Here is a 16,484-nt window from a genome sequence, read left to right on the forward strand (position 1 = left end):
GTTCTCAAAGTGGGGTCCGGGGGACCCCCAGGGGTACTTGAGGGGATACCAGGGGGTCCCCAGCTAAATGATTTATAGGAACCAAATGGACCCTTGTGGGTCTGTAACTCAAAGAGTGTACAAACCAAATGGACCCTAACGGGTCCCATTTGGTTTGGTTCCATTTGTAGGCCTACACTCTCAGAGTTAAATAAACATTGATTTTACCAATATGAATTGGGGTCCCAGAGATACAAATGCCATTAAATGGAGGTCTGTAGCCCTAATGCATGTCAAACTGGGGGTCCTTAAATTACAATGATTGAGAATCACTGCTAGAGCCGTACAAATCTTCTCTTATGGGGGTCTCTGGCTTATCCTTACAAATGGGGGTCTAATAAGTGTCAATTTGGGGGTCCTTGACATGAAAAAGTTTGAGAACCACTGCCCTAAGGGACCCCTGGAGGTCTGCGGACCCCTTTGAGAACTGTAGGCAGTAGGCGTATATCTCTCATTATAAAGTGTTTTTATTCTAGTTATTTAGAATTATTATTCACAATTAAGTGCTATAATAAATCAAGCATCAGTATTGAAAAGTTTCTAAATGAGTTAACTCCAAATTAGCTCAAAAACTAAATAACCATAGTAGGGTTTCTTTCTTTCTTTCTTTCATTCTTTCTTTCTTTCTTCTACACCCTTCTGTTTTATATAATGCAAATAGATAGAACATTATATTCCCTAAATGTCTTTTGTTTGACTCAAATCATTTTTGTAACAAACCTTTTATTAACCTTACCAGGACCTAAATGTAATTAATCATAATTATTATAAAAACCCATAAAGCTCTCTGGATAAAGCCATGCCATCTAGTCACGTGTTCCAGAAACAACCCACGTGACTTAACTCGGTTCAAAGTTGACTGCAGTATCTTTTTTTTAAGACAGAGACCCGTTCACTTTGCGGGATGAACATCCGCTCTAGCAGCGGATACGGAAACGGCCTGCATACCCATATATGTGTGTGCGTCTAAACGTACCGGATACAGTAGGCGGGCTCTAAACCGGATCTGAGATTTTAGCAGCACATAGACACACGTTTCTTTTTTTTTTCCTTTTTTCAGCCCACCCCCATGGGCCGAAAATAGCCGATCTACAAGCTCACAACGCGTTGCATCCGCAACGCGTTGTGAGCTTGTAGATCTGCTATTTTCGTGCCAAGTACTCCCGGTTCTTCTGTGGAGTGTGTGTGTTGTTGACAGTATGGCGGCCAGACTGTTCCTGCGGTCGTTGCGCTGCTCTCCCTCCTCCGCGAGGAGAGATCTGGTGGATGTGACCCACTATGCGGGCTTATTTCCACCCAGCCCGTGTGGTCCCGGTGCCGGTCCCGGTCCGTTCCCCTCCTCCATGCTGAGCCGTCCCGCAGCGGCCCGTCACTACAGCTCCGACTCCAAGGACGACCTCAGCGTGCGGTACCTGGACGGACCGGATTCAGGTTCAATTGTTGACTATTGTTTTTAATTATGTTTATGTTTTTGTTTTATTTGACTTTTTGCTATTTTATTTTGTTTTGTTTTATTTTATTTTATTTTATTTTATTTTATTTATTTTCAACCAGATTCAGGTTGAATTGGCTATTGTTTTTGTTCATTTTTATATTTTTTAGGCTGTTGTGTTTTTTTAATTTAATTTATAAAAATGAATAAATAACTATAACATTTATAACTGTGTGTGTGTGTGTGTGTGTGTGTGTGTGTGTGTGTGTGTGTGTGTGTGTGCGCGCGCTGTCTGAAGCAGCTTGAACGTGTAATCTGATTAATTATTAATGAATTGAAACATGTATATCAATGTTTTATTGATCTAGGTGAAATGTCATGGAGCATTACCTCATAGTTACTCAGTACTGTCACCAGTACAGTGTCAGTGGACACCTAGTCACCTGACACTGTGGACGGTGTCTGGTATCAAAGGTGTCGATCAATCAGTCAATGTCTTATTGTTATATTTCTGTCTTGTCTTCCAGGCATCGTGGTTCTGGGTCTGCACAGACCTAAACAAAAGAACGCAATCAGCAGAAACCTGGTGAAGATGGTGCGTTGAATCGATCAAACCTGTTGATTAGTGGTTACTGTTTACAAACAAAACTAAGTGCAGACGGATCTATAAATCCATTTAGACCGGGAACGCATCCGTGTCATTTTAACATTTATTTGGATATTAAAAAATTGCAGATATACAAGCTCATAGTGCGGCACCGAGTGTCACGCGGTCTGCTATTTTTGGAAAAAATCTTGGAACATTTTGGGGGTCCTTGACATGGAAAAGTTGGAGCACCACTGATATAGCAACACACTGTTAGGATTTAAAAAACATTTTTAGATGTATATTTGGCCCACGGACCCGCATCTCAAAATGTTTTGTTCCAGGGACCCCCCAGAAGTAAAAAAATGAGTTAAATGTTCGCTTTAAAAATATATATATATGTTCAAAGATTTGCACAACAAAATGCAAATGTGGGAGCGTAGCCCCATATCCCTGCTTGGGGCACACAGATACTGCAGGGAGTTTGGTCCTGTGTGTTGAGGTGAGACGTTTCCACTGTCTCCTGCGGTCTCTCTCGTCTTGGATTGAGGCCGCTCTTGCCTGTTGGAAGGTCTCAGTGCCTTTGGGTAACCTGGTGCCTCCTCCACCCCTCCCTGTCGGCAGCTTTGTCCTCCCAGTTCTCTGCATCAATGTTGCAGCTCCTGAGGTTGGCCTCCGGTGTGTCTGTAAAAGCAGAGAAGGGGTCTTCCCAGGCCACGCTGCCCCCCTCCCCCGGCTGCCCGTAGAGCAGCATCTTTGGTATGCTGCTCTGAGGCATTGGGACAGCATGCCCTGCCTGCCCACCGGAGCTGGGCTTTGATGATCAGGCTTTTCCAACGCTGGGTAGACCACACTCTGCTGCAGGACCTCCACCAGGATTGATTTGGTGAATTTATCTGTGGTGGGACGCTATTTTAAAGACGTCCCGGTACAGCGACGGAGCAGCCCTATCTAGGGATAGCACATCTCTCCCCATATGGGGGAAGGGGATATGAAAGGTTCCCTAAAATAAAGCCTTCCCCAGTTTAGCCTGTAGGGAACCGCACCTACCTGGCCCTCCAATATCAGAGGTCAATAAAAAATAAAAACTAGAAAATGTGCTCCTCGGAGCACAGGTCTCCGCCAGTACTGTTCCTGATTAATCCTGTCTTACCTCACTTCAAAATATATAAATAATCTTTTTGAAGTGACACACCTATTTATAGGCTCTATTTCATCATGCGTCTCGCTAGCCAATGAAAGCACACCCTTTCAACATATTGTCACGTGTCACGTGAAGCTTGACCAATGTTAGCTTGGTCGACACACGGAAGGACAAGAACGAAAACATAGTCTCCTGGCGGAGACAAAAAACATAGTCTCCTGGCGGAGACAATAAAATGTATGTACTGTATATATGCCTACATACTTATTTATCAATAGTAATATTATACATATTTATTATACGTAGCCTGCGAGTTAGCTCTGGCAGATTGAGAGGTTACATGCATGCTCATTCTATGTGGCTGTTTACAGCGTCATGTAAGATCCATACGTCATACTCTGACGTGGCAATCAGCTGTCCAATTGGGCGCGTATTGAAGTCACTTGAATCAGGAGTTCCATCCGCTTGTGTGTTCTGGTTTTTGTTGTCATGCGGCGTTTGCTCCCACCACCACCCCAGCACCACCAGTAGGCTCTGCTATTGGTCTGTTCCCCATAGGGGGGGGTGTTATTGTGGCGAGAGAGTATGTTTTACCCTCCGTCCGTCCGTGTGTGTGTCCGTGTGTGTGTGTGTGTGTGTGTGTGTGTGTGTGTCCGTGTGTCAGTGTGTGTGTCTGTCCTGTCTGTGTGTTAGAAGCCAATCTCTGGCACCGTTGGCCCGGTCGCTGCGAAACTGTGCACACACACTCCCTGGATGCCAATTCAGAACCTCTGCCTCAAATTTTTCACATGGGCCTGTTATAGCGCCACCTGGAGGCCGATTTGTGCAAAACCCATTTTTTTTACATTACTCCTACAGATTTTATCCAAACGTCACGCAAATGGGTACACAGTATCTCTATAGTCATGTGATCAACACGGATCTGTCCGATTTCCCATATTCCATCCTCATTGGCTAAGGTTCGCTTCCAAAATTTGCAGGATTGGTCCGTTTTGAACAAAATGCCTCAAATCATGAACGCAGCTTACGATTTCCGTGAAATTTCACAAACACATTCCCACTAGGCCGAGGAAGAAATGCCACCCTTTTTCAAATTGGCCTGTTATAGCGCCACCAGCAGGTCTAATTTAGCAAAACACATTTTTGGAACAAAATGCCTCAAATCATGACTGCAGTGTCCGATTGCCGTGAACGACCTAAGAATAAATGGCACCCTTTTCACATTGGCCTATTATAGCGCCACCAGGAGGCCACAATAACGTACCTGACCTGGCGGAGACCTGTGTTCCGAGGAGCACTTTCTCTAGTTATATATCAGAGCCCGAAACGCCAAGATAAAATATTACATCCACTCTTGTATTCTCATTCTATAATGTTGTTTCAATATATTTTCGGTCTATAATATTGGTTCAATCTATTGGTGAGTTATCTGACAGAAATGCATTTATCTCAAGTGCATGTTTTTATGACAACGTGTTTATTTGTGTTTGTTTTCTCAGATGTCGGAGACGGTAGAGAGCATTAAGAAGAATAACAAAGTTCGCAGTGTGATTATTTGCAGCCTGGTGCCTGGTGTGTTCTGTGCAGGTATGTACTGTTCATACAGGTATGTACTGTTCATACAGGCATGTACTGTTCATACAGGCATGTACTGTTCATACAGGTATGTACTGTTCATACAGGCATGTACTGTTCATACAGGCATGTACTGTTCATACAGGCATGTACTGTTCCCTTTGCTTTGAAGAGTTCATGCTACAGGCTGAACACGTTACACAAAGCATTAAAATCGGTTATTAAGTTCCTTAGAGCAAGGGTTCCCAAACCTTTCAGGCCGCAACCTCCCCCCAAAAGAATCATATTTGAACTGGGGACCCCCCACCCTGACAAGCACTTGGAATTGTAGGCATTATTACATTTAGTTTGACTCGGTTCCACTGATACATATTGTGAAAATACTAATAGCGAGGCGTTGTGAGCTATTTTCACAATGTTTGCCTCTTTCTCATGCAATATTTGACAATTTGGCCAATTTTGTATTCAGAAGGTCTTAAAAAGTCATTCAATTGTAACATTATAAACGTGCAGATACCCTGTATACACTTATACTGTACAGTTTGTTTACTGTTGAGTGAGAAAACAATGTTGCACATTAAAGCTAATCATCTGGGGACCCCACCAAATACTTTGGGGACCCCCAGTTTGGGAACCACTGCCTCACGGCCCATCTACACCAGAGAATTTTCACACACACGACGCACAGACGCGCACATACGCACATGCGCACTTTTAGATCCAGTCCTATTTTAACCCTTTAAGACCTGGAACGCATCTGTGTCACTTTTTGATTTTATCTGAAAAACATTATTTTACACTTTGGCTATTCAAAAATAGCAGATCTACAAGCTCATAGCGCGGCACCGAGTGCCGCGCTATGAGCTTGTAGATCTGCTATTTTGGAAAAATCGAGAAAATGTGTGTACATCTTTGAATATATATTTTTTCAAGCGAACATTTGTAACTTAAATCTTTGCTTCTGGGGGGTCCCTGGAACAACATATTTTGAGATGGGGGTCCTTGGCCAAATACATATACATTTTGGGGTCCTTGACATGAAAAAGTTTGAGAACCACTGACATAGTAACATAAGTTTTTTCAAAAAACTGTTTTTAGAAGACATTCTAAAAAGACATTTTTGTAGAATCGGCTTCAGGTCTTAATGGGTTAAAAGTCTGCGTATGGGGGACTGGCGTATCGACGCGCCTGGTGTAGCCGCTATCATTGATAATCACTTGGATGTAAACAAACGCGCTGTACGCGCCACGCATACGCTCACTTTGAAAGGTCTGTGTGTAGATGGGCCGTTAGAGTATGCACGTTGGGTCTATTATATTCAAAACATTTTCTTGTAATGGTTGTTTGCAGGAGCAGACCTGAAGGAGCGAGCCAAGATGCAGCAGAGTGAAGTGGGACCGTTCGTCTCCAAAGCCAGAGGACTTATTACAGACCTGGGTAAGGTCACATGGAACCGCCCTATGCTGGGATGGTGGCTCACTGCTCACAATCTACAAGACGTGAGCTTGTAGATCTGGTATCTTTGGTGTAGAGTGGGGGGGTGGGGGGACAGCGTAGCAAGTACAGTTGCAACTCAGGTTAGTTTTACTAATTACTGTAAAGTTTTAGTGGTTCAATTAATGCATTCTGACATTCTTAACTCATACCCTGCCAAGAGCGTAAAAAACCTAATTATTTCAAATGACCAATTCTGCCAAGAACGTAAAAAACATAATTTTGAAAATACTTTGATTTAATAAAGATCTCACCGTCCTTCGTCTCTCGTAGTGACACATTTCATTGTAACACCACCGGATACGGAAATGACGTCAATCGTTTCCGCCCGCTTCCTGTTTAAGTCCCCCCTCTAAAACGGCATTTTCTCGCCTTTGTGTTTCTCCGCCGTGGAACGCTGTTTAGAAACGCTGTTTGGAAACGCTGTTTAGAAACTGCTACTACTGCAAAATGGAATGTCGCCGATCGAAAATGTCTTCTCTGGGCCACTCACACACAACTACCCTAGTGTGTCTACAAACAGTTGAACATGCGATCATAAGGGATTTAGTGAGGTCTGTGCTGTGGCGAGGTGGAAAAAGTAAGTGAGCCGTACCGTTCACATGGCGATACATGGTGTTTTTACCCTGGACTGGAGGAGAGAGACTCTGCCCCCATCGGAATGTCTGTTGTCTGAGCCCATGGTTCTCAAAGTGGGGTCCGGGGACCCCCAGGGGTACTTGAGGGGGTTCCAGGGGGTACCCAACAAAATGTGTGAATATAGCATCACAATAATTATGACCTTTTATACTTTGGCTATTCAAAAATAGCAGATCTGAAAAATAGCAGATCTGCTATTTTTGAAAAGTTGTGATTTTTTTTTGCAAATCTTTGAATATATATTTTTTAAAGCCAACATTTGTAACTCAAATATTTGCTTCTGGGGGGGTCCCTGGAACAACATATTTTGAGATGGGGGTCCGTGGCCAAATACATATCATTTTGGGGGTCCTTGACATGAAAAAGTTTGAGCACCACTGGTCTGAGCGACGTGCACGTATCGCCTGTGTGTTTAGAAACGATTGGACTTGCGACCATAATGGAAACCAAAAAAAAAGTGAACATTTTAAAGTTATAAAAAACACTAAATCGCTGGCAGTGGGCAAACACAGCCAGAAATAAGTCTGGCAGTGAATGAGTTCATGCAGTTCCACTATTGTTTTTGTTTTTTTATTATTAGTATTGGTCGTTGATTTCTTTGTATATAAATGTTTTTTATGTCATCTGTATTTATTTATTAATATGTTATATATATATATATATGTGATATTATATAATAATTGTCAGCTCTATGTTCCTGATGGTTGGTGTGTGTGGTGTGTTTGTAGGGAACCTGCCCATGCCCGTCATTGCAGCCATAGATGGAGTCGCACTGGGTGGAGGGTTGGAGATGGCTCTAGCCTGTGACATCAGGATTGCGTGTAAGATACCACACATTTATTACACTATATCTCCTTAAAAACACATGTTCTCATATCATGTAAGATACCACACATTTATTACATAATATCTCCTTAACCCATTGAGACCTGAAGCCGATTTTACATGTCTCCTAAATCTCAACAGTTTTCTGAAAAACTTATGTTTCTATATCAGTGGTGCTCAATCTTTTTCATGTCAAGGACCCCCAAAATGATGTGTATTTGGCTGCGGACCCCCATCAAAATATGTTGTTCCAGGGACCCCCAGAAGCAAAGATTTGAGTTAAAAATGTTCGCTTTAAAAATATATATATTCAAAGACTTGCACACATTTTCACGATTTTTGAATAGCCCAAAGTGTAAAATAATGCTTTCTAGCTCAAATCTAAAAATGACACAGTTCCAGGTCTCAATGGGTTAAACATACATGTTTTCATACCATGTAAGATATTTAGAGTTGTCCTCTCTAACGTTTGCTAAGGTGACCCAGGTTGTGTATTAAATAGTTAATAACTGTTCTCATCATCACTTCCAGCCAACTCTGCAAAGATGGGCCTGGTTGAAGCCAAACTCGCCATCATTCCTGGAGCAGGTAAGGTTACCTTCAGGATCATACGTGGGCAACTGGCGGCCCCCACCTTCACTTAATGCGGCCCCGCAGGTTAATATCGGAATACTGATATATTATTGATTTCAGCTGTTACCATTCCAAACATGCAAACGTGACTTCAGTCTCGAATTTTAATACTAGTCGTTGAGCTGCTAATACATATAGTCTTTTTTTATGTCCAATGCGTTTTGAGCTTGTAGATCTATTTTTGCTACTTTTGTGTGACATGGCGAAGTACCCGGTCTTACTGGATTAAGGGCCTTGTGGGTGGTGTCGTGGTGATTAGTATTTTGAGATCTATTGTGTGTGTATTCAGGAATCCAGCCCCTCCCTATGAAAACACAGGTAGAGAGACGTGTGTTGTTGAGAGGAGTGTTGAGATGAGTTTTGAGGGGCACGGTGACGCAGTCGGTAGCGCTGTCGCCTCACAGCTAGAAGGTCCTGGGTTCAATTCCCGCCAGGGACGCTGTGGGCGTGTTCTCTCCTCCACGTCATCGGCGCCCATACCCTAGGTGGGGTTGGCGAAAGGGCCTACTCTGTGTGGAGTTTGCATGTTCTCCCCGTGTCTCCTAGGGTAGTTAATACCCTCACAAAAACATGTAGTAATCCTGGTTGCTATACTGCCTCCCCCTGGTCAGCCGGGGCGCCTGATGGAGGAGAAGGGAACTGGTTGGAATAACGTGTTCCTTCCACGCGCTACGTCCAACCAGGGAAACTCCCCCCTGTCAGGTGATAAGAAGCGGCCTGCTTGCTCCTCATGCATTGAAGGAGGCATGAGCTTCAGCTTGGGCTCTCCCTAGGCTGGCAGAGGGTAGGTAGTGCCCAGGATTACATAGGCAATTGGCACTGGGTGAAAAAATGTGGGTTACAAAATCGTGGGATAAAAATTATATAAAAAAAAAAAGAGATGAGTGTTGAGTTGTGTTGAGAGGAGTGTTGAGTTGTGTTGACATGAGTGTGAGTGTGTTGGACTGTGTGTGTGTCCAGGTGGGACGCAGCGTCTGCCCCGGGCCATCGGTGTGTCCCTGGCCAAGGAGCTGATCTTCGCGGCGCGGGTGTTGGACGGCGTGGAGGCCCAGCGCGTGGGCCTGGTCAGCCACTCCGTGGAGCAGAACCACAGCGGAGACGCCGCCTACCTCCGCGCTCTGGAGCTGGCCCGAGAGTTCAACCTGCAGGTGAAGATAGACACCGCTTACAGTTTAGAGTTTACAGGCATTTAGCATTTATTTATTTATTAATATTTAAATTAATTTAGCACAGTGGTTCTCAAACTTTTTCATGTCAAGGACCCCCAAATTGACACCTATTAGCCCGCGGACCCCCATTTGAAAAGATATGCCAGGGACCCCCCATAAGAGAAGATTTTTATGGCTCTAGCAGTGATTCTCAGCCATTTTAATTTCAAGGACCCCCAGTTTGACATGCATTAGGGCTACGGACCCCCATTTAATGGCATTTCTATCACTTGGACCGTAATTCATATTGTAAAATCAATGTTAATGTAACTCTGAGAGTGTACAAATGGAACCAAATGGACCCTAACGGGTCCATTTGGTTCCATTTGTACACTCTCAGAGTTACAGATCCATAAGGGTCCATTTAGTTCCTATCCATCATTTAGCTGGGGACCCCCTGGAACCCCCTCAAGTACCCCTGGGGGTCCCCGGACCCCACTTTGAGAACCAATGATTTAGCAGACGCTCTTAATCCAAGGACACAAGATAATACATCATAATAATAATAATAAATAATAATAATAGCTTGTATTTATATAGCGCCTTTCATAAACCCAAGGACGCTTTACATCAGAACAATGAACAGCTAACAGACAAATGAACAAACAAACAACCAACAACTATATGCCATAAGCCTGAGAGAATAGGTGTCTTTTCAAGGCAGCTTTAAAAGAGTCCAGTGTTGAAGCATGGCATGCATGCCTATTGGGATGGAGTTCCACAGGGTGGGGGCTGCCACACTGAAACTCTCTGTCCCCGAAACTTTGCATGTTTGTGTTGGGGACAGAGAGGAGGTCCATGTCTGTGGACCGCAGGGTCCGTGACCGGCTCGGTTTATGGAGTAGGCTTGAGAGGTACTGTGGAGCGAGAGGGCGTTTTGACATTTGTAGGTGAGAAGGAGGAGTTTGTTATGGATGCGGAATTGAACAGGAAGCCAGTGCAGTTGTTTACGGGTTGGGGTGATGTGCTGCCAAGGCTTTGGTGCGGGTGAGAACTCTGGCAGCTGAATTGTGGACATACTGGAGCCTGTCCAGGTATTTGTTTGGGAGCCCAAACAGGACTCCATTGCAGTAGTCCAGACGGGAGGTTACGAATGCATGAATGAGGGTCTCAGCCACAGAATCGGAGAGTGAGGGACGGAGCCTAGAGATGTTCTTGAGGTGGAAGAAGGCCGATTTGGTTATGGATTTGATGTAATACACATAATACATCATTATACACATAATACATCAAATGCATAGAAATAGTAATCTAATAATAAAGTAATACATACGTAAACCAAGAACCTATCATCAGCCTACATTGAAACTATACACACTATAGAATGCCAGGTCTACAATGACGATGACACCGTTAATAAACCCCTACAGCCTGGTAAAAACATCCCCGGTCGCATGAATTCACATTTTATCTGAAGACGCATGATGATGTTGAATCCACGCGACCGGGGCGGTTTAACCAGGCTAAAGCCTGTTTTAACCGTGATTACATGCAGAGTAAAATGTAAATCCTATTGAAATCCTATTGAAAAGTGTGTTGAAAAAGATAGCAGCCTTGAGCTACATTCAGTGGTCAGGTTCGTACAGAAATCAAGTGAAGATGGAGGAGCGAGCTTAAGCCACGCGCGCGAACGCACATCTACGCAGCACACACGTGTCGTTGTTTACATCGTCAGATGGTTTTAATTTGAATGTTTAACAGGATGTTCAATGTGTTTTTGTGAGTTAAAATAACACAAGTGACGTTGTTTGGGGGCGTAAACAGTGCTCTCTGATTTTCACAATAAAATGGTACCCGCCCGCGATTAGTTCAGTACTGCCCGTCCCCGTCCCCGTGATCTTATCAAAGTAAAATTTTCACCCGTTTTCACCCGTCAAACGCGGGTACCCGTCGGGTCCGAGTGGTCCACCTCGCCGGGGGCGACAAACACTTTGCCTCAACCTAACCTTAATCCTAATAAAATAATTATCCTATGAAAAATAAATAGTGCCACGAGAAGGATTCGATCCCTCGGCGCGGCACCCTCGGCGCTATGAGCTTGTAGATCTGCTATTTTTTGAAAGATTGTGAACATTTGTGCAAATATATATATTTTTTTAAAGCGAACATTTGAAACTAAATGTCACAACAAATGTCTTAATTTTTCTGGAGAACTATTGTTGCTATATCAGTGGTGCTCAAACTGTTTCTTTTCAAGGACCCCCAAAAGTATGTTTTTGGCCGCCGATCCGCATCAGAATATGTTGTTCCAGGGACATGTTGTTTTTATGTGTATTTTAATGAATTTTATGTGTATTTTAATAATGTATTTTAATGAATTGGTGTCATTGTGTTGCAGGGTCCAATCGCTATCAGGATGGCAAAACTGTCAATAAACCAAGGAATGGAGGTATGACCATGTACATACAGTGATGAAAGTAACTAAGTACATTTACTTAATACACTATACCTTTTTGTTTTATTATCAACGAATCGACACAAATAAGTCTAATAGATTATTCTTAAATTGATTAACCCATTAAGACCTGAAGACGATTCTACATGTCTCCTAAATCTCAACAGTTTTCTGAAAAACGTATGTTTCTATATCAGTGGTGCTCAATCTTTTTCATGTCAAGGACCCCCAAAATGAATGTATTTGGCCGCGGACCCCCCATCAAAATATTTTGTTCCAGGGACCCCCAGAAGCAAAGATTTGAGTTAGAAAATGTTCGCTTTAAAAATATATATATTTAAAAGATTTGCACACATTTTCACGATTTAAAAAAAAATAGCAGATCTACAAGCTCATAGCGCGGCACTCGGTGCCGCGCTATGAGCTTGTAGATCTGCTATTTTTGAATAGCCCAAAGTGTAAAATAATGCAAATCAAAAAATGACACAGTTCCAGGTCTTAATGGGTTAAGAATGATAAACAATTCAACCCTTTATTATACTTTGTTGTTGTGCGACGTGAGCTTGTAGATCTACTACTATTTTTCCTTTTAAATAATCGTTCATTCATCCTAATTGAGGCAAAGGTTTGAATGAATGTTGATTTGAAGTCATAATATTTGCCCTGCCCTATACTCTGATGCATGGATGTAGGACTATAGCAGTGTTGTGTGTATTCATCTACAGCATACATGGGCATAATATCAGAATAGTGATATATTATTGATTTCAGCTGTTATGATTCCTAACATGCAAACATGATCCGCTTTAATGACTTCAGTCTATATTAGTAGCTTAATGACTAGTATTACAATGACATTTTATTTTTTACGTCCAATGTATTTAGTTCAAAAGGTAAGTAAGTATAACTAAATGCATTTGAAATGAAAATAAAATGCTACTTTTCAGGATTCCAATTCAAAAATAGCAGATCTACAAGCTCAAAACGTAGAATGGCGAAGTACGGCATTCATTTACGAAAAAAAGTTAAAGTACGAAGATAAGAGGTCAGTATAGGCAGTGTGTCACACTGGTTGCAAGCGTCATACTGGTTGCAAAACCCATTCTGTCAGGTCTCGCTAGGGCGCGCAGCACTAGCCAACACACAAGAGGGGGGGTGGGGTGTGCTGAAACCAGCGCACCTCGAAACAACAGGTTGAGAATTGATCGCATGAAACAATCACCTGTAAAACAAATAATTGGTCTATATGTTCCATATTATGTCCAATGAATGAGTTAAAGGTGTTAAAGTGATATTATGTTGCGTGTCCTTTAGGTTGACCTGGCTACAGGATTGGCCATTGAAGAGGCATGCTACGCTCAGGTAAGTGTTAATCCACAATAAAATAAAAGTGTGTCTTAAAGGCACACACACACACACACACACACACACACACACACATTTGAGTCTCTGAGACCTCTCTCTCTCTCTCTCTCTCTCTCTCTCTCTCCCTCCAAGTAAGACGCGGGACGCGAACGCAGCTTGAAAACTAGAAAATGTGCTCCTCGGAGCACAGGTCTCCGCCAGTACTGTTCCTGATTAATCCTGTCTTAAGTGTTACTCCGCCATTTCTCAGCCATTTAGTGATTACTCCTGTCTTACCTCACTTTGAAAGAGGCTAAGACTCTTTCAAAGTGACACATCTATTTATAGTCCGCTATACGTCATGCGTCTCACTAGCCAATCAGAGCACACTCTTTCAACGTATTGTCACGTGTCATGTGAGGCTTGACCAATGTTAGCTTGGCCGAGGGGGGGGGGGGGGGGGGGGGGCGGAAAGTGAAAACATAGTCTCCTGGCGGAGACAATAAGAAGAATAGAAAGGAATGAGCAATTGTAGAGAAGTGGGTGGTACAGTTAAATTAGTGAGAACAGGGCCGCCACAAGAAGGCTCCATACCGCTAAGCCCCATTTTTCTTTTTGTCTTTTTTAAATTGTTATGTTTGTTTGTGGTGTGTGATTTTTTTTTTTTTGTAAATGTTTTTTGTCTTTGTAGTTGTTGAAATGTGTTTGGTTCAGGCATGTTGCAGCAGGCTGTTGTGCATTTTAATCAGCCTTGCCTTGAAATATGCACAAATGACATGGAATTCTTAGATGTCCCAGTAGATGAACACTCGTGTAGATGCTTTTAGATGTGTTCTTTTTGATTGTAGCTGCTATATTTCTCTCAGAGGAGTGTAATTAGTCACCCAGGGGCAGGCGGATTTCAGCCACATGGGGGGCGCGGCTGCACACAGGCAGTGCACACAATACTGCACACAGGCAGTGCACACAATACTGCACACAGACAGTGCACACAATACTGCACACAGACAGTGCACACAATACTGCACACAGACAGTGCACACAATACTGCACACAGACAGTGCACACAATACCGCACACAGGCAGACAGACAGACAGACAGACAGACAGACCAACCCGATCGCCAGAGGAAACGTTCTCATTGAACGTTTTTCAGCGTTTCTCAAACTCCGTGCATAGACTACTGGAAAACCACAAATTCCGTGCATAGCCGCCTCACATCTCCCCCATTGTGACTAAACCATTTCGGAGGCGCGCAGTCTCAAGGGAATTGTCGCCGTGTGAAGGACCACCGAGCGAGCTAAAGCGAGCGAGTTGCCGTCCCGAACATTGCGACATTCCCTTGAGCCTACTCAGCGCCGTTTGAGTTACGTACCGATAGGCACAGAATCGTAAATTTTATTGTGGGGACTGCTCTACTTCCTGGTTTTTCCGGGTTGCGACTGGTTACGCCCACCGTGGGACTCCCCGTACATATGCACGGAATTTGGGGGTTTCTAGGCGACTATGCACGGAATGACACGCACAAATCCGTGCAATGTATACTAATTCTCTGGAGATCAGGCTGGACAGACAGACACACAACCCGAGCACGGTTTCATAGTAAGCTCCACTTGCGCGGAGGAGTGCCGCGCTGCGTTGGCAATCAGAGCACACCCTGACTTGTCTTTGTCTCCTAAAGGTGATCCCGACCAAGGACCGTCTGGAGGGTCTGGCCGCGTTCAAGGAGAAGAGACCCCCCCGCTTCAAGGGAGAGTAAGGGGGGGGGAAGGGGGGGGTCCCGGGTCCCGGGCCCGCTTTGTCACCCAGCACTGCCATCCAATCAACCAGTGTCCCTTTCAGGGGGGGTCCGTTCCAGATCCGAGGGTGTGGATGGACCCCGGCTGTGAGCGGTTTGAACTGGTCCTGAGTTCAGGATATAAAACGCACGTGAACCCGGACGTAGGCGTGTGTGTCATCGTAGACACGCCTTGCCGAAAAGAAAAAAAAAACAACGCGGAAAATAACTACAGATTTCCAAAAAAGCTAAACCATCCATCCACCAGCTGTTCAGCCCATATTATGTTTCATAACTGTATAAAGAAAAGAAAAACTTGAAACCTAGCATCTCCCTATGTGTGAGCGGAAAGTTCGCTGAAAATAGCCGTATCTAGAAGCTCAGGAGCCCAGGGACGTGCACAGATAGACTCTAGGTGGTGCGAGAGCACCTGCCCTTTGCCCTCTTGACCAGAAGTGCCCTTTTGAAAAAACGTTATTTTTTTTTTGTTTTTTTTTTTGTTTACGGCAGGGGTCTTCAACAGGGGGTCCGGGACCCCCTAGGGGGTCCTCAGAGTTACTACAGGGGGTCCGCCAAATCTTTATGTGATATGATTTTTCTTTTTATCATAACCACTCGAAACCTAGCATCCCTTTTCTGAGGAGAACTTTAGCCAAAAATAGCAGATCTACAAGCCCACAACGCCTCGCGCTGCGAGGCGTTGTGGGCTTGTAGATCGGCTATTTTTGGCAAAGAGGTATAGGTGTCGAGGGAAAAAAGAGCAGACCAAGTAAACAAAAAAAAGTATAATTTACTTGAGCACCTGCCCCTCAAAATGTCTGTGCACGCCACTGCGCGAGCCTGTAGATACGGCTATTTTTGGAGAAGAGATTTTCGGGGGGTGGGGGGGGGGGGGGGACCAAGTACAGAGCCGGTCAACATTATAGAGGGTTTAACTGTTTATTCAATGAGAATCGAGGGTTGGATATTTTTTTAGAGCTGTGCCATTATTGTTGCTGTGACGGATTTAGTTTTGGAGACAGCCAGCTTGCCTTTTACTGACAAATAATAGTTGGTACTGTTATTAGGGCATAGAAATGTTATAAAAAAAATATACGATTTATGAATGACCATGAAGTCCTGTGAAAAGATGCAAATGAATAAATACTACTAATAAACGCATTGGTTTTGAAAGATTGATGATTAAAAATGCAGCTGATGAAGATGTGGATTTTAATTTGCTAACTATAAATATCTATTTAGTCTCTTTTTAGGGGTGGCCAAGCACCCAATGTCATGTAAGCATCCTCATTCATTAAACATTGTTTTTCTTCTGTTAAAGGGGTTGCTTTTGCAAACAATATTCCATTTTTCATATTTCAAAACAAAAACATTTTGGTGAAAAGCAGCACCA

At 43.6% G+C, this 16,484-nt stretch overlaps 2 protein-coding genes across 2 annotated transcripts in view; one reads left to right on the top strand and one right to left on the bottom strand.

Moving 5' to 3' along the window:
• The window catches only part of LOC311037333 (uncharacterized protein), a gene marked incomplete at both ends in the record, with an annotated part of 559,758 nt that overhangs the window by 141,715 nt on the left and 401,559 nt on the right, over positions 1-16,484 (bottom strand). The gene's annotated exons all lie outside the window — the stretch shown is intronic.
• auh (AU RNA binding protein/enoyl-CoA hydratase) lies at positions 1,183-15,748 on the top strand. The gene is made up of 10 exons (XM_084046127.1): positions 1,183-1,470; positions 1,999-2,066; positions 4,701-4,788; positions 6,127-6,213; positions 7,638-7,730; positions 8,266-8,322; positions 9,328-9,515; positions 11,914-11,964; positions 13,285-13,332; positions 14,996-15,748. The coding sequence occupies exons 1-10, from the start codon at positions 1,239-1,241 to the stop codon at positions 15,071-15,073; spliced, it is 990 nt and encodes a 329-aa protein (XP_083902253.1). The 5' UTR covers positions 1,183-1,238; the 3' UTR covers positions 15,074-15,748.

Source organism: Gymnoscopelus microlampas, assembly GCF_963454915.1.
Source record: "Gymnoscopelus microlampas genome assembly, chromosome: 21".
Lineage (NCBI taxonomy): Eukaryota > Metazoa > Chordata > Actinopteri > Myctophiformes > Myctophidae > Gymnoscopelus > Gymnoscopelus microlampas.